The sequence below is a fragment of the Bombina bombina genome, chromosome 5 (genome assembly GCF_027579735.1).
Source record: "Bombina bombina isolate aBomBom1 chromosome 5, aBomBom1.pri, whole genome shotgun sequence".
Lineage (NCBI taxonomy): Eukaryota > Metazoa > Chordata > Amphibia > Anura > Bombinatoridae > Bombina > Bombina bombina.
The window spans coordinates 263,555,589-263,574,448 of NC_069503.1; the positions used below are offsets into that span (position 1 = coordinate 263,555,589).

The 18,860-nt window shown below is 36.4% G+C and overlaps 1 protein-coding gene across 1 annotated transcript in view; it reads right to left on the minus strand.

Moving 5' to 3' along the window:
- SLC39A12 (solute carrier family 39 member 12) overlaps nt 1-18,860 on the minus strand; it is a 256,970-nt gene that overhangs the window by 103,077 nt on the left and 135,033 nt on the right. The window contains exons 5-6 of the mRNA XM_053715702.1: nt 9,554-9,734; nt 1,212-1,384 (exon numbers count right to left, since the gene is read on the minus strand). Of these exons, the coding sequence (XP_053571677.1) occupies nt 1,212-1,384; nt 9,554-9,734 (354 nt within the window). The remainder of the gene's footprint in view (nt 1-1,211; nt 1,385-9,553; nt 9,735-18,860) is intronic.

Consider the following 18,860-nt stretch of genomic DNA (forward strand, 5'->3'; position numbering starts at 1 on the left):
GTGAGACATTGACCTTTTTATCGCCATTTGATTGCGTAATTTTGCACTTCATACATTAGTTTTACAATATTTAACAATATTACAGTGTAATAGACACATGATTACACATAGTCATAACACTTAGAGACAATATTAGAGTGAAAATTTGCATTGTGCAGTCGCCTTCGTGAAATAAAACATTTGCAAATTTTCATGAAACTTCTGCAAATTGTAGAGGTCTATAGTGAGCATTAGTATGTGCAATTTGAAAGCCATACATTGCATAGCTTGGCGGCCATTTTGTTTCGTATGCACCATTTTTAAAAACTATAAAAATCTTCTTCTCCGAAACCGCTTATGGGACATAAGAATTTTGCTTATAGAGTTATCTTATGACTAACATTCAGATTTGTTCAAGAGAAGTTGATAGGTCATGTGGTTTGGCAGCCATTTTGAATTGTTCAAAATTGCTTAACAATATATTTAAATTCATAATAAAACAAAAACCGTTTTACAAAAATGCTTTGTTTTTGCCATGTTTATTGATATCTATAGTGAGAACTATTGTGCATAATATAGAGGCTGTATATCTTACGATCAGGCAGCCATCTTGGTTTACGTGAAAATTTCGAAAGTCTATTTTCTCTGCAACCGCTTATGTAAGAACTGTGAAATTTGCTGTACAGTCTTATATTGTGACCTAGAGTCACAGTTGTTCATGTTGAAGGAATTAGTCACAAGCTGTGGCAGCCCTATTGGTTAACGTGAAAATTTTGAAACTGTGTTTTCTTTTCAACCGCTTATGTTAAAGCTGTGAAATTTGCTGTATAACCATATATTGTCACCTAGAGTTACATTTGTTCATGTTGAAAGTATAGGTCATATGGTGTGGCAGCCATTTTAAAAAACGCAAAATGTTTTTTTTTTCCAAATGCTTATGTTAGAACTGTAAAAAGTTGTTGTATAGCTTTATTTTGTGACGTAACTACTTATATGGCATTGCAAAAATGATGCGCTGGCCACCTCTATTGCTGCTTGCAGCTATATTTACTATTATTTTATTCATCATCGTAATCAAAGTTACATTTAAAAATGTGTAAATAACAAAAAAATATTTCCCTAATTATTTTTTTCACATTTATGAAACATCAATCTTTTTTGACATATGTGTCTTGAAATTAGGATTTGTTTGATAAAATTTATGGACCAAATAAAATAAAACACTGATTTACCTGAGGAATCAAGTGTAATAGTGCATCACCACACATCGTGCCCACTGCCAGCCCAACAAACAACTGTAAAATGAGTTTATAGTTTTCTTCACAAGAGCTAAATATGATGAGTATGGCACCAAACATAGACCCAGCTGTAAGAAGCAGTACTGCAATTGTGCTGTAGCCATATCCTGAAAAATAAATACAAATGAAAACTGTGAGGGCCACTGCTGATATACTTTCATTTTCTGTGTATTTCTAATTAAAATATTTGTCATACAATATGCTTTTGATATGGAATTATAAATCACCTATCTACATGTTATACTTACAACTCCAGAATCTGGAGAGTCCAGTAGTGTCTATTAGCTTGTCGGATGGGCTACTCCATCTAATAAGCTAATTTCCCATTGAGAGCTTTTCTGATCTGTCTGAAAAGAACAGATTTCTGTATTGGAGCAAAACCCAAACTTTATTCAAGCCCATCCAAAAATGGCTCCAGAACATTTCAAAACATCCTTTTTTTTCATTAAGAGATGGCTCTGTGTGGCTCTATAAGCACATGTGGCAATTTGATAATGGGGTGCACATGCTCACTACAGCAAAACTGATTCTTTGAAAAAAAATTCCAAGACATTATAATTATTTATGCCTATGTAATGGCAATTGAGGTATTTTTAATGTTAAATAAATCTCCTTTCCTCTCAAAACCCACTATTATCATTAATCCTAACAATGTCACGCAGCCCAAGGCCCCAATAACACTTTACTCCTATGTAGGCCTATACCCTACGGCTTAGACAACCCTCCCTTCACCCTATAACCTTGATGTTCAACACTATCAAGGCATTAAGTCAGTTGTAGACTTATGGTAGATTAGTACAGTAGCATGTCTTGTGGTTGAACTCTTATACATCATGTGGTATACGGGTAGCAGTTCTTGAATTGAGGGTGATGATGGTTTAGAAGGGTCTTGTAGTGGTGAAGGGCTTATTGTTGTGGTTAATATATTACCACCAGCATAGATGTGTAAACATCACAGTGCTTATTTGTAATGCAATATTTCTTGGAAAATATATCAAGGGCTTTTATAGATTTCACACTAAAGTTGAGGGGTTATAATAGTGCCTAATGTATAAGGCAAATTTTTTTTGCCAAATTCAATTGGTAAATTTGTTTTTTAAAGTGGAAAGAGAACACAAAAATACTGAGAGCCAAAACAGCTCAAGTTAAATCAATAGCACCCTTATTCTTAAAGGGACATGAAACACGTTTTTTTTTCTTTCATGATTTAGAAAGAGCATGTCATTTTAAACAACTTTCTAATTTACTTCTATTATCTAATTTGCTTCATTCTCTAGATATCACTTGCTGAGAAGCATATCTAGATATGGTAGCTGCTGATTGGTTGCTGCACATAAAGGCCTTGTGTGATTGGCTCACACATGTGCATTGCTATTTCTTCAACAAAGGATATCTAAAGAATTGAGCAAATTAGATAATAGAAGTAAATTGGAAAGTTGTTTAAAATTGCATGCCCTATCTGAATCATGAAAGTTTAATTTTGACTAGACTGTCCCTTTAAGTTCAAATTACAAGTTGAAACTAAAAAGTTTTTAAGAGAAAGCCACAGGCGCACTAACATTTGAAGGTTAAATATCCTCCCTCCCCTTAGGCTTCTATGGTGTGCGGTACAAAATCCTGTTCTGGCTTTTGCTTGCGTGGTAAGTAACCCGAAGGTGGGCTAAGCCAAGTGCGCTAAAGCTGAAGGTACATTAAGAAATAGATTAAATAGCACTGTTCTTTACTCAGAAGAAAAACATTGTCTGGTAACTGTATTTTACCATGGACTTGTAATACCATATTGTGTTCTATTCTCAACATGGACCCACAATATTGATAGCAATCCACTTTTAGATTGGGAAAAAATGTTTAACAAAATAGATCAACATGGCATTATACATATTTTATTTATTTTGTCTGCTTTTTTGTGAAATACCTCTGAAAATTGTGGTTCTGCTACTGGAGTGATTACATCATACTTAGGTATGGGTGTGTTTACCTGAATTTGTCCCATTCCATACAATTATTGGTTAGCTCAGATCACAGGCTTTTACATCTGCCCCTAATTGGCCAGAGCAGAGGAATCCAGGAACATGGATTCCACTAGACTTTTCAAAAGGTGTGTACCTGAACGGTGTTTGATTTCCAAAGTTTTAAACACTGTGGAAAGTTTTGTAAACAAAATGACAGTGCTTGCTGATTAGAAAAGCTTAAAGGTCCATAATAAAGATGATAATCTTCATACATTAAAACAGTATAACCTTTTTTTAATGAATGTGCATGCTTATTTTTTTTAATGATTATTTTAGTTACCCTAAATTATACCTCAAAGTCTGCAAAATAGTCCCACAACGATCATTTTCCGAACACCCCCAAAAATGGACGTTTTTGTTTTTTAAATCTTATTTTGCTGTGTCCAATCAGCATTGCCTTACTGATCATACATGGGAGCGCTTGACTGACATGCTAGCAGAGAAACTGGTCGCCCCTAGCAACGTTTACACCAGCTCTCACTCCTAGCGTGTCAGTTTAGGCAAGCTGCTGCATCGGTATGTGTAAATAAGAACCCATCAGAGTGAGAATATAATAGTAACAACAAAATAACAGAGTTTGCCAAAATAAAATAAAATGTTGAGTCCAATACGATGTCAACAAATAACAAATGAACCCTGCTAAAACAGTTTTCAACACAGAACTGGGACATTGAATGATAATCTAAATCAAACTGGTAAGAATCCGTGAGTCTAGTTTTCTTCTGCGCTTAAGTTGTTCATGATGCTTCAATGGTTGCTATAGCAACTGTTGACGATCGTCTCTCTCGTGAATGTGCTGATAGGGGCCGTATCGGCTTTTGATTGACAGATGGAAGCCTGAACTATTTTCAAGACGCCTAGAGGAGCAACAGGAAAATACTTATACGCATGCTCCATCTCCCATGTCGGTCGTACGACTCAGAGCTCCATTGAGATATTTAAAGGGACAGTCAAGTCCAAAAAAACCTTTCATGTTTCAGATAGGGCATGCAATTTTAAACAACTTTCCAATTTACTTTTATCACCAATTTTGCTTTGTTCTCTTGGTATTCTTAGTTGAAAGCTAAACCTAGGAGGTTCATATGCTAATTTCTTAGACCTTGAAGGCCGCCTCTAATCTAAATGCATTTTGAAAGTTTTTCACCACTAGAGGGCATTAGTTCACGTGTTTCATATAGATAACATTGAGCACATGCACGTGAATTTACCATGGAGACAGCTCTGATTGGCTAAAATGCAAGTCTGTCAAAAGAACTGAAATAAGGGGGCAGTCTGCTGAGGCTTAGATACAAGGTAATTACAGAGGTAAAATGTGTATAATTCTAACTGTGTTGGTTATGCAAAACTGGGGAATTGGTAATTAAGGGATTATCTATCTTTTAAAACAACAAAAATGTTGGTGTTGACTGTCCATTTAACATGGATTTTTATGGGCAGTGGAAGGGATATTTAATTGCAAATTAAATATATTGAAAACGGTTTTAATCATTTAATATGTTTATATTGACAATATTTTGTGCACAAGCTAAACTTTCTATTACACCTTTGATCAAAAATTACTATAATGGCCCTTTAATTGCTGGTATATATATTATGACTATAATGTCCCTTAAAATCATAATCAAAGTTGTGCTCATGTGCCACTCCAGCTGATGTTACAGCTGGTGACCAAGGGCCTCATGATCAAAATGCAAAATCATTAGAGTCTTTTCTTGAGCATTGTATTGTGATGTAGTCTTCTTCACATCCATAATCCTGCATAGTGAGATAAACCAATCTCAAATTAAAATTTCCCAGAGCAGAGAGCTTTAGATCATTAAGCCCCAAATTAGAAACAGATGTGTATGCTTCAATCACTGGCCATATCCTCATCTAGAGTAGGAAATGTGCATTCCAGGAGCACAACTTTTACTGTAGTTTAATCTATGTACTGCTACTTATCAAGTACCTATCAACCAATGAACATAAACAGGAATTACCTGTCAGTCAATGAGCATTACTAGGAAGTGACTATTAGCCAATGATGATTATTAGTAAGTGCATAACTGCTTTAGCTATATTAGTTAAAATTTATATTTTAAAATATCTACATTTGTTTCTTGCAACAATAGATGCTGATGCTGATTAATATGGGCAACATAAAATGTTGTAGTACAGCATTCCTTTATTCCTGTAGTACAGTGGCCCTCAAGTACCCCCAACAGGCCTGGTTTTCATTATAGCTGAACCAGTGCACAGGTGAAGTAATCAGCTGATCAGTAACCAACCTGCTCTCATCCATCAGCTGATTATTTCACCTGTGCTCTAGTTCAGCTATAATGAAAACCAGTACTGTTGGGGGTACTTGAGGACCGCAGTTGGGAAACACTGCTTTAAAGGGACAGTAAACATCTTGAAATTTTTAAATAAAATGTAAAACAACTGTATAGTAAAACAACTTTGCAATATAGTTTCAATATTTATTTTGCCCCCTTCCCATATAATTTAGCTCTGAAAGTTGTGGCATCTTTAAATCTCAGGCCTGGAAAGGCACTATGCAGACTTCTCAAAGTGAACACTGCTACATTTATTTCCCTAAATGTCTTTAACAGATAACAACTGCAAAACAACTCATTTTATGCTAGCAATATGACAGTGACTATCATTATTGTCTGCCAATTAAAGCCTGGATTGGCTCCTCCAAATAAGACAAATGATGGGTGGAGTTTGGCTATTCAGAAACAAATGCTGCAAACACACTTTTAAGAGCTGGGCCAGTTTTCTCTCTGCACCTGTGTAACCCTTCCTGATTGAAGTTTAGTTTTAAACACCACCCCTACACAGGTGTTACAAACTGGGCTGGCATATAAGATGACATTTATTAATGAAAATTAAATTCAAGAGAAGGAAGAATAACATTGAAAATGGCATGACAGTAAAAAGGTGATTTTAATTTCTGCTGTATCTGATTCATGACAGTTTAATGTTAGGTAGACTATCCCTTTGAGCTATTGGCTTAAGATTATATTGAATCAAACATCATTCGATTATTAAAATCCTTCTCAAAAATATTACACTTTGTGCCCTAACGTCATTTTCAATGTTTATCTTTAATACTAATTTCACATATACATACTTTCAAAGTATAATACACAATGTAACAAATGGAACTTACAATTTCTGATGAGTGATCAATGACTCAAGTATAGAGCAATTCGATTTGTTAGTGATAGTAGAACATTTATATTTAAATCAGATTGGCTGATTTCATTAATCATGTAAATATGCATTTACAAATAAGAAGTTGGGGAAAACTTTACTAGTTTGTGGTTTGTTTAGGAGTTTGAGTATTGCATCAAATTCAGTGCGAAAAGTGTTGTGTCAAATTTGGTGTGAAGTGGAGAGTTGGACATGTATTACATGCGTTAAACATGGTGCAAATATATTTATTTAAAAAAATAAATTAGCTATATTATGTAATATATTTATTTCATTTGTATCCCTATATCTACTAGTGCAACAAATTTTAAGCAATAATTTGCGCCAAATTTGAAGTAATAATATTGTCCCCTTGCTTTGTAATGAGAGACAAAGATGTAACATAATCCATTAGCTGGGTTACATCTCCCTACTTGATTTTATTTAGTAATAAGGGCTAAATAAAATCATCTTAAAAGGACATGAAACCCAAATTTTGTCTTATGATTTAGAAAGAGTATAACATTTTAATAAAGTTTCTAATTTACTTTTATTATCTAATATGCTTTATTGTCTTGCAGCATCGAATATAACCTTTCTGTGTTTTCAGACTCCCATTGATTTCTATGGCATTCGGCCTCAAGGGTGGCGGTTTGAACGATAGGATCGCTGTGTCGGAATAGATGCGCACGTACCTGTTGAATGTTTGATAAATTGTCAAGAGGGTCAAAAAGAGTCGAATGTGATGGTAGATGATCAGTATTCTGCTTGAATAACACAAGCCTCGATCTGCATCGGATTGATATCGTGGGAGCATATATTATGTCACACATTTCAACATTTGACAATCTTGACGCTTTGTTAACTACGGCGGATCAACTTTGCGTCTAATTTGACGCGGAATTCCAGCGTATTATCAGTTGAAGCATTGATGAATCAGCCCCTTGGTGGATAAGTTATGTTATAGCAAGACAACAGAAATATCTTCTAATTAAAAAGTGTTTAAGGTCCATTTAAGGTCCAATGCCCTTTAATTAAGAATTGCATGATGCATGTTTAAAAAAACGATCAATGCTATGGTAGAGAAATGGTAGAAATATAGTTTAAGGAATATAAGGTGAGCAGCTGGTAGGTTGTGAGGATGAAAAATCACTCTCTTTATCAAAAGTGAGTGTAATTGTTTATTTGGAGCCCATAGCATCTGTAGCCAGGGAGTCCCAGCTCACCCCTTCTACTTGATGATATGCCTATCCCCCTTCATTACAAAGCTGTGGCCTCTTGTCACCACCCTGCTCACAAAAACTGGGGGGCCACTGTGCACAAGTCTCCTTACCTCTCTGTACCAGAAGGCTTCTGGGAATTGTTAGGATGTATGAATTTGGCATAGTATGAGAGTAGATTCAATTCCCTTTGAAAACCTTATCAGCAAATTTTCAGTAAAACTGTTTTCTAAGGGAATAATTAATGATAAAGTATATGCTATGCTTTCAACTAATAATAATTCTACCTTAATGTTAATTCAAAAGCAAAATCATAAGCAATATGTTGGTTGATGGAAAAGGAAATAGAATAAAGTACAAAAGCCAAGGGAGATTGTTAATATCAGGAAAATAAATATTTCTGTAGGTTGAAGGAAAGAGCACATATTAGAGATGGGAAATTGTAAGCGAATGCTGCTGTGTTCTGTCTAGTTCTGCTCCCTTTGGTAGCATTTTGGGGTTTATGTGATTATAACATTTCAGGAAAGAATACAGTGACAGATCTATTAATTCTGCTACAATACCCAGTGAACGGTTTCTCTATAGGAACACTGCACTAAAAAAAAAATCTCTTATATGAAAGAATAGCTTCTAAACATGTTGATTTTTTTTTTTTTTTTTTTGCACAATAGTAAAGCAATATTTATTTATTTTTTAAATTGAAGCTGAAACTAATACAGATGTATCAGTTGCGTTCTTTAGCTCAAAGCTGATTGTTGCTTGTTACTTATGGTCTGTGGCATAATCATTGGTTGAGATATCATTAAAGAGAAATTAAACCCTAAAAAGATTTCAAGATATAGATAGAGCATTACATTTTAATCCACTTTTTATTTTATTATGATTATGATCAGTTATTTGTAGAATGCCAACAGATTTTGTAACACTATAACATAGGTATAATATGCAAAGGAGAATTTGTAAGAGAAAATGGGTGGAGGGCCCTGCCAATAGTTGCAGTGTTGTAAATCACTTCACATGAAGGTGGTCTACAAAACAGCTGGGGTTGTAGGCTCACATGCTATGGGGGTTCAAGGGGATGGTAAAAGAGGCGAGGAACTGAGGTAAGAAAATGTGTACATTGTATGCATCCCTGAGTCTTTAAGGAGTGCTTGAAAATATGAAAATTAGTGGATAGTCTTGTGGAATGAAGCAAATAATTCCAGAAGAGGTCCACAAGATATGAACATTCATAGAAGTCCTGTAGATGGGAGTGTGAGGAGGTAACAAGAGAGGTATCAAATTCTGTTTGTATCCTTTGTTGAAGGAGTAGCAATATGCTATTGGGAGCTAGCGGAACACAACAGGTGAGCCAATAACAAGAGTAATATATGTACAGCTACCAATCAGCATTTAGCTCCCAGTAGTGCATCAATGCTGACAGTATGAGTACATTTTAAAGTTGTTTAAAATTTCATGCTCTATCCAAATAAAGAAAGTTTAATTTTGGCCTTTTAAGCCAACAAGCAATTGTAGAAAGTGCTCAACTGATGCTGGTATATTAGTTTTCATTTAATGGGACAGAATTTTCCAATTTATTTCCATCCAATGTTTTATTCACTCTATGAGAGAATTTTTAAAAATCTAATACACTACTTTTTGAAGAAAAAAAAAATCTGTGCTGAATAAACCAATTGCTAGGAATCTATATGAAAAATCTATTTAATGGGCATCTACAATGTACCTATACGTCTACTATTATTATGATAACATTTTCATTAGAGCACATTTAAAACACATACATGTAAATATTAAAGTGGTATCCACTATATGTATAACAGTCATTCATATTACATTCAAGACAATTGTACATGGAAATATAACTCACTTTCCAAGGTAGAGGGAGGCGGAAGCTGTGTGTTTCTATGATCTTTTAAGTGGCACGTACATGTTAACAGTTGATAAATAATTGCTGGACTGATTTGCTTGAAGTGCTCATTGTTGATAGGAGAGTGACTATTTGGTAGAAATATTTTCACAATCTCATATGCAGAAAAACAAGGCTGCCCCTAAAAAATAAATAAAATGGCAATATTAAATATATTATAATTTGACTTTACTCATGCATATTATGTAAGTGTTTTTGTCAACTTTGGCTAATGGCATTGTAAGATCAAGGGTAACTTAAATCTATATATAGTTTTATATATATATATAAATAAATATATATATATATATATATATATTGCTTTTTAAATCAACTACATTCTTTCATGTACTGATAACAAGCAGCTGTCCAGTTAATTGTAAATTTGGTCGGAGAAGTCCAAAAATAGCCACTTTATAGATGGTCTCTGCTTCTTAATCCTCGACTGCAGAAGCTTCTTAAATAGAACCCTTAATATTGAAATGCATAAACCATATAAGTTAGTAATGGGTAAGCTTGATGTTTAAAACATATTTCTGTTATAGTAGACTTAAAAACCCTGAACTTTGTCTTCACACCACCATAACTCCTTAATCCTCCCACACATACAGTGAACATAACCTCTTCTGTTGTGTATACAGTTTTGTCAGAGTCAGAGTTTTGAAGCTAAAGGGGACTAATATGCTGCCCTCTAAATTATGCTGGTTGTCTGCCAGTAAGCACAGATATCCAGGCATTATATAGCAAAATAATAATAAAAGAAACAACTTAATACACATCAATTAAGTGTTGGACAAATGATGCACTTACATAACAGGGAAATATTTAAAATAAAATGCAATGCAAGCACTATATTACCTGGAGATTAATATTAACACACACACTTCAATGATATATCAATTTGCAGTTATGCACCTAATAGGAACCTTTAACTTGTAAATATCTCTGCTCTATATTATCTGTATATATCTTCTTTACTTCTATTTTGCATCTGATTAGTTTCCCTGGTCGTTTCTGGTAGAGGACTTCTCTTTCTGTAGGCATTTATATTATGATCCTGGGGAAGTCTCCCTAAAGGGGATGGGGGAAACCAGACGTGGACTCCTTGCCCAGTGTGCTTAGAGGGATATGACTGCACCTCACTGACGAGGCCAGCAGAAGGCCAAAGCGGTCATCAGAGGTTGCCATGTTCCCTGTTCAGAGGAGGATTGCCTGGTATATCTGGGCTGGACTGTCCTTACTAGACAGGATCAGACTGATGTACTTCATGAAGTTCTCCTCTTTGAAAGGCTCAATTGAGCTAAAAGAGGCTGCTCCTGGGTGGTCACTTCCCATAGAACAAGCCACTGAGCTGTTGATCATTCTTGGTAGAGCACTTCTATTTCTGAATATATAGTGGTGATCATGGCTGCTATAGAGGGATCATCAGAGTCAGGTACAGTGTGTGCAGATCTGGGATAGTTCTATACTTATATGTGATAGCAGGGTTTTAAAAATCCCATTTCAAAAGTTCATACTATTGTAATATTGGCTTCATAACTACTAGCTTTATAATTATATATATAAAATTGTGTATGTAGCTTTTCAATATTCAAACTGCACCTTACTGGGCCGAATTATCAAGCTCCAAATGGAGTTTGATGCCCTGTGTTTCTGGCGAGCCTTCAGGCTCGCCGGAAACACAAGTTATGAAGCAGCGGTCTAAAGACCGCTGCTCCATAACCTGTCCGCCTTCTCTGAGGACTGGAGGCAGACAGACATCACCGGAAATCAACCCAATCGAATACGATTGGGTTGATTGAAACCCCCTGCTAGCGGCCGCAAATCTGCAGGGGCGGCATTGCACCAGCAGTTCACAAGAACTACAAACCAGTCCTAAAAGACAAAAAACAAGAGGCGCTCTTGGTGCAGCAAGTTCAAAGAATAAGATATACAGCAAAAGATAAAATCCAGGTACTCACAAACAGAATTGCACATTCAGTGCAATAACGAACAAGCCGAAGCTTCTGAGCCGCTCGGCTGACTCTCTGTGGCTGTGACTGCTGGTGTCCAGAACGAGGCTCCACTTCCGTTGCCGATCACCAATCAGGAACGCCAACAGGGAGAAACACTACGCCGTAGATACCTGGCGAAAATCCAAAGACCCAACCAGGCAGGTCTCACCAGAAAGGGGAAATAATTGAAAGTCCAGAGCGAGACTTAAAAAATCAAATACACTTTATTAAAATATATAAAAGTGTTGCTTAGCTTGCACCAGCTCACAAGAACTGCTGGTGCAATGATAAATGCTGAGAGCATATGCTGTTGCACCTTCTTAAATATGCCCCTACATGTCATTCTGACTGCGTACTACATGTCATATATAATTTTCAAGTCATGCAGAGCAGGAAGTGTAACAATCTCAGTGCAAAACATAAACATGAGTAAGACATATAAACTAAGGGGTAGATTTATCAAGCAGAGGATACTGCAATCTAATCCCGTAGTTTCAGGTTCTCCTGAAACTGAAGTTAAGAAGCAGCAGTCTTAAGACGATCGGGATGATACGATCGGGATGATTGACACTCCCTGCTAGCGGCCGATTGGCCAGGAATGTGCAGGGGGTGGTATTGCACAAGCATTTCACGAGAAATGCTTGTGCAATGATAAATGCTGACAGCGTATGCTGTCTGCATTTATCAATGAGCGGCGGACATGATCCGCTACAGCGGACTTACAGCTACAGCATGGGCCGACATACAGCGGCAGATGACAACCAAAGATAATTGAAATAAATGATGCCACTGAAAGGGTATTTTTCCTCATAAATAGCATTTTGACCGGTGATACAACTCTGCTTGGGCTGTACACTCTGAAGGCAAAGTTAGTGACTAAGGTAAACTTCTATTGAGTTTTTTTAAGATGCTTCTGAAATTTCACCTCCTCCACATATATGAGGCGGCATTCATTTGGTTCTGAAGGGTCCTGTATTTGGGTTTGGGAAATCTGGCCACCTTAGGTTGTATAGCTTATCTCCCTGATAGTCCTGCCCCCTAAATCCTGCTGTCCTAGTAATATTCTTAGGGCCAGATTAGAAGTGGAGAGCTAAATATCGCTTTGATGAAAGCGATATTTGCGCTCCACTGTTTAATAACAGCGCACGATGATGTGCTCTGGTTCTACAAGTTTTCAGCATTGCGTGCTTCCATAGGCTCCTATGGGAGCCTTGTTCTGATTCCATTAGAGACGGCATCAGAACATCAGCACCAGTGAAGATGTAAGTTGTGCAGCGATGGCAGCAAATACAAATATATATGTATATGCTGATATACGTATATATTTATGTGTTAATATGTGTATATACATAAATTAACATTTACATATATATGTATATAAGCATATACATATATATTTACTGGGAGCACACACAGTTTCCATTGACCGCAATGTAAAGGCACTTTTCAGTGTATTTTTTTTTCTAAAACCCCACTCCCACCAACTTTAACCCCAAAATACTTCCTAGTGCAGTAGATGCATTAAAAAATAAAAATGCTGCCATCTTTAATTTTTTTTATAAACTACACTAGACAGTATTTTGGGTCCATTTGGGGCATTTATATAAAATTAGCCAAAGATCTGATCTCTGGTTAGCAATAACTAGCCACTTATAATGGCTGATTAATTATTGTGCACCCGCAAATGGGGAAATTTAGCGCTCCACTTGTAATCTAGCTTTTATTTGGCAAAGCCAAAATAAACCCCTGCTGTAACTATCAGAGGTTATAATTGCATCTTATGCATCTACAATAGCATGCCCTGCTCAGGTAGTGTTGCAGCTATTGTACTGAAGGTCCCTGCTTCAATGCTGGCTATTTTTTTTTATGTTATGTATGACTTGAGAAAAGAAATGGGAATATAATGGCAAACATTTGTTACATAGAAACATAGATTTTGACAGCAGATAAGAACCATACACCCAAATCTGCCCATATTTCCTATAAAGTGTAAGCCTAATTAAACCTCTTAGTCAAATGTTCAAACAATTTCTGCGTTAAATTGCTTACTTGATGAGAATTCAAAACAAACTCTGACCTCAACTGCCCCAAACTGGTCAAATATAGAGCTGATTATTAGTATTTAAAGAGACAGTCTAGTGAAATTAAACTTACACAATTCAGATAGTACATGCAACTTTAAACAACTTTACAATTTACTTGTATCATCAAATTTGCTTTGTTCTCTTGGTATTCTTTGTTGAAAGCTAAACCTACGTGTATTTTAACCATTTTTTACAGCTATACAGCTCTAGTTTGTGTGTACCATATAGATAACACTGTGCTCACTCCCATGGAGTTGCCTAGGAGTCAGCAGTGATTGGCTAAAATGCAAGTCTGTCAAAAGAACTAAAATAAGGGGGCAGTCTGCAGTGGCTTAGATACAAGGTAATCACAGAGGTAAAAGGTGTATTAATATAACTGTGTTGGTTATGCAAAACTTGGGAATGAGTAATAAAGGGATTATCTATCTTTTTAAACAATAACAATATGCTGAGTAGACTGTCCCTTTAACAATAAGGGGCCGATTTATCAATGTCTGGCATATGCTGTCTGCATTTATAATTACACAAGCAGTTCTGGTAAACTGCTTGTGTAATGCCACCCCCTGCAGATTCGCAGCCAATCGGCCGCTAGCAGAGGGTGTCAATCAACCCGATCATACACAATTGTGCGGATTGATGTCCGCAACCTCAGAGCAGGCGGACGAGTTAAGGAGCAGCAGTCTTAAGACCGCTACTTCTTTATTCCTGATTCCGGCGAGCCTGAAGGCTCGCGCGGAATTAGAAGCATTGGGGCCGGTTGAACGCTTGGTAAATCGTCCCCTATGAATGCATTTTCTGTTCTGAATATTGTTTTGTTTTAATGATAGTTGTCTTAGATAGATTTGGTTATAATTCTTATGATTATTTTGAAGAGTAAATACTAAGACCAAATTTAATTACAATTTTAAATTGGAGCCTAAAACATTAGTATATTCAGCTGGTGTAAAGTGCTTACAGCTTCTGGTTTGCTGTATGTTTATATACGTTTCTATTTTTTGTTTTACAAGTGCACAAAAATCAAGTGTTAACCCTTTCGCCAACCTAATCTTCTGCTACTTTGTAGATTTAAATATATATGAAACCCACATTTTTTCTTTTATGATTCAATTAGAAAAAAGTATAATGCAAATTTCTATACCTAAGAAAGCTACAGATGGCGCAAATAAAGCTGACTTGTGTTTACAAAAGGTGTACAAAAAATGTGTACAAAAATTGCTAAATAAATAAAAAACTTTGTACAGATGAAACTTAAGTTCCAGTTGTGTGTTCTCCTTTAAATAGAATCTAAAAAACACAATGTGCTGTGTGCTGCACTTTGATACAATGTGTACAAAAAATACTGGATAAATGAAAAATCTTTATGCAGATGAAACTTAAGTTTCAATTCTGTATTCTGTTTTAAATAAAATAATTTTTTTTAAATGTGATATAAAAATATATATAGTATATATAGAGGGTGGATATAATCTGTTTATAATCTGGAGGTAGTGGAAGATACTCGATGTTCATCATAAAATATCTAAGATTTATAGATGATCTACTTATTGTATGGTCATTAAGTTAACTTGAAGCTCATGATTTTGTCTCCTCCCTTAATTCATATGATGTTGGGTTGTTGTTCACTTTTGAATGGCAAAAGGAAAGGATAAACTTCCTAGATGTCACTTTATTTGGGGATGAGAGAAATAAACAGATTATATCCACCCTCTACAGAAAACCAATCTCAGGAAACAGTTTGTTACACGCTCGCTCTAGCCATCCAAAACAAGGTATAGCTAAGAGCCAATTCTTGCGTACTAAAAGGAATTGATCCCTATAGAGTGATTTTCAGATAGAAAGCAGAAATTTGAGAGACAGAATGACCCAAAGAGGTTATTCAAAACAAGTTATCAATAAAGCATTCTATGAAACACAGGGATTGAGTAGAGACTCTGTTAAAAATGGAAAATACCTGTAAGAAACAGGATCATACATCAGAAGTACATAAACCCAAATTCATGACTTCCTATTCAAACCAATATGATGAGGTCTGTAATATTGTGAGGAAAAATCTGCCCATTTTAATGGGAGACAAGGCCTTGAGAAACACCATATATAAGGGCTGTATGTTTGTTCCTAGGAGAAATGTCACCCTTGGAAACATACTAGCACCAAGTATGTTGAAAAGTGAAAAGAAGTTGACCAGTTCCTGGTTGCATTACAATGGGACCTATAAATGTGGAAGAAAAAATTGTACCTCATATGACCATATATATAGTTCTGAAATCTTCAAATCCACAGTCACTGGACAGGAATTTTCTACAAAGGGGTGTATCAATTGTAAGAGATCCTACATACTTTACCTAGTAGAGTGTAGCCTTTGTCAAAAACAATATTTAGGAAGAACTACAATGGAGGTGGGCAAGCGTATTAGGGAACATTTGTCATACATATCGGGTAAAAGATCATGTTCAGCCCTCTCCAAACACTTTATTGAGACACATAATCAAAATACTAACGGCTAGATTTAGAGTTTTGTCGGTAACGACCCGCGTAGCTAACGATGGCTTTTTTCTGGCCCCACCTTTAAAATAACTCTGGTATTGAGAGTCCACAGAATGGCTGCGTTAGGCTCCAAAAAAGGAGCGTAGAGGATATTTAACGCAACTTCAACTCTCGATACCAGAGTTGCTTACGGACGCGGCCAGCCTCAAAAACGTGCTCGTGCACGATTACCCCATAGGAAACAATGGGGCTGTTTGAGCTGAAAAAAAAACCTAACACCTGCAAAAAAGCCGCGTTCAGCTCCTAACGCAGCCCCATTGTTTGCTATGGGGAATCACTTCCTACGTCTGCACCTAACACCCTAACATGTACCCCGAGTCTAAACACCCCTAACCTTACACTTATTAACCCCTAATCTGCCGCCCCCGCTATTGCTGACCCCTGCATATTATTATTAACCCCTAATCTGCCGCTCCGTAAACCGCCGCTACTTACATTATCGATATGTACCCCTAATCTGCTGTCCCTAACACCGCCGACCCCTATATTATATTTATTAACCCCTAATCTGCCCCCCACAACGTCGCCTCCACCTGCCTACACTTATTAACCCCTAATCTGCTGAGCGGACGGCACCGCTATTATAATAAAGTTATTAACCCCTAATCCGCCTCACTAACCCTATAATAAATAGTATTAACCCCTAATCTGTCCTCCCTAACATCGCTGACACCTTAAATTATTAACCCCTAATCTGCCGACTGGAGCTCACCGCTATTCTAATAAATGTATTAACCCCTAAAGCTAAGTCTAACCCTAACACTAACACCCCCCTAAGTTAAATATAATTTTAATCTAACGAAATTAATTAACTCTTCTTAAATAAATTATTCCTATTTAAAGCTAAATACTTACCTGTAAAATAAATCCTAATATAGCTACAATATAAATTATAATTATATTATAGCTATTTTAGGATTTATATTTATTTTACAGGTAACTTTGTATTTATTTTAACCAGGTACAATAGCTATTAAATAGTTAAGAACTATTTAATAGCTAAAATAGTTAAAATAATTACAAATTTACCTGTAAAATAAATCCTAACCTAAGTTACAATTAAACCTAACACTACACTATCAATAAATAAATTAAATACAATTCCTACAAATAAATACAATGAAATAAACTAACTAAAGTACAAAAAATAAAAAAGAACTAAGTTACAAAAAATTAAAAAATATTTACAAACATTAGAAAAATATTACAACAATTTTAAACTAATTGCACCTACTCTAAGCCCCCTAATAAAATAACAAAGCCCCCCAAAATAACAAAATGCCCTACCCTATTCTAAATTACTAAAGTTCAAAGCTCTTTTACCTTACCAGCCCTGAACAGGGCCCTTTGCGGGGCATGCCCCAAGAAGTTCAGCTCTTTTGCCTGTAAAAAAAAACATACAATACCCCCCCCAACATTACAACCCACCACCCACATACCCCTAATCTAACCCAAACCCCCCTTAAATAAACCTAACACTAAGTCCCTGAAGATCTTCCTACCTTATCTTCACCATACCAGGTTCACCGATCGATCCAGAAGAGCTCCTACGAAGTCCTGATCCAAGCCCAAGCAGGGGGCTGAAGAGGTCCATGATCTGGCTGAAGTCATCATCCAAGCGGGAGCTGAAGAGGTCCATGATCCGGCTGAAGTCATCATCCAAGCGGGAGCTGAAGAGGTCCATGATCCGGCTGAAGTCTTCTATCAACGGCATCTTCAATCTTCTTTCTTCCGGATCCATCTTGAAGACCTCCACCGCGGACCCATCTTCTTCCGAACTTGATTCTTCTTCTGAACTTGATTCTGATTGGCTGATTCCATAAGCCAATCAGAATTTTCCAACCTTAATTCCGATTGGCTGATAGAATCCTATCAGCCAATCGGAATTCGAGGGACGCCATATTGGATGACGTCCCTTAAAGGAACCATCAATCGTCGGGAAGTCGTCGTCGGAAGAAGATGGGTCCGCGGTGGAGGTCTTCAAGATGGATCCGGAAGAAAGAAGATTGAAGATGCCGTTGATAGAAGACTTCAGCCGGATCATGGACCTCTTCAGCTCCCGCTTGGATGATGACTTCAGCCGGATCATGGACCTCTTCAGCTCCCGCTTGGATGTTGACTTCAGTCGGATCATGGACCTCTTCAGCCCCCTGCTTGGATCAGGACATCAGAGGAGCTCTTCTGGATCGATCGGTGAACCTGGTATGGTGAAGATAAGGTAGGAAGATCTTCAGGGGCTTAGTGTTAGGTTTATTTAAGGGGGGTTTGGGTTAGATTAGGGGTATGTGGGTGGTGGGTTGTAATGTTGGGGGGGGTATTGTATGTTTTTTTTTACAGGCAAAAGAGCTGAATTTCTTGGGGCATGCCCCGCAAAGTGCCCTGTTCAGGGCTGGTAAGGTAAAAGAGCTTTGAACTTTAGTAATTTAGAATAGAGTAGGGCATTTTTTTATTTTGGGGGTCTTTGTTATTTTATTAGGGGGCTTAGAGTAGGTGTAATTAGTTTAAAATTGTTGTAATATTTTTCTAATGTTTGTAAATATTTTTTTATTTTTTGTAACTTAGTTCTTTTTTATTTTTTGTACTTTAGTTAGTTTATTTCATTGTATTTATTTGTAGGAATTGTATTTAATTTATTTATTGATAGTG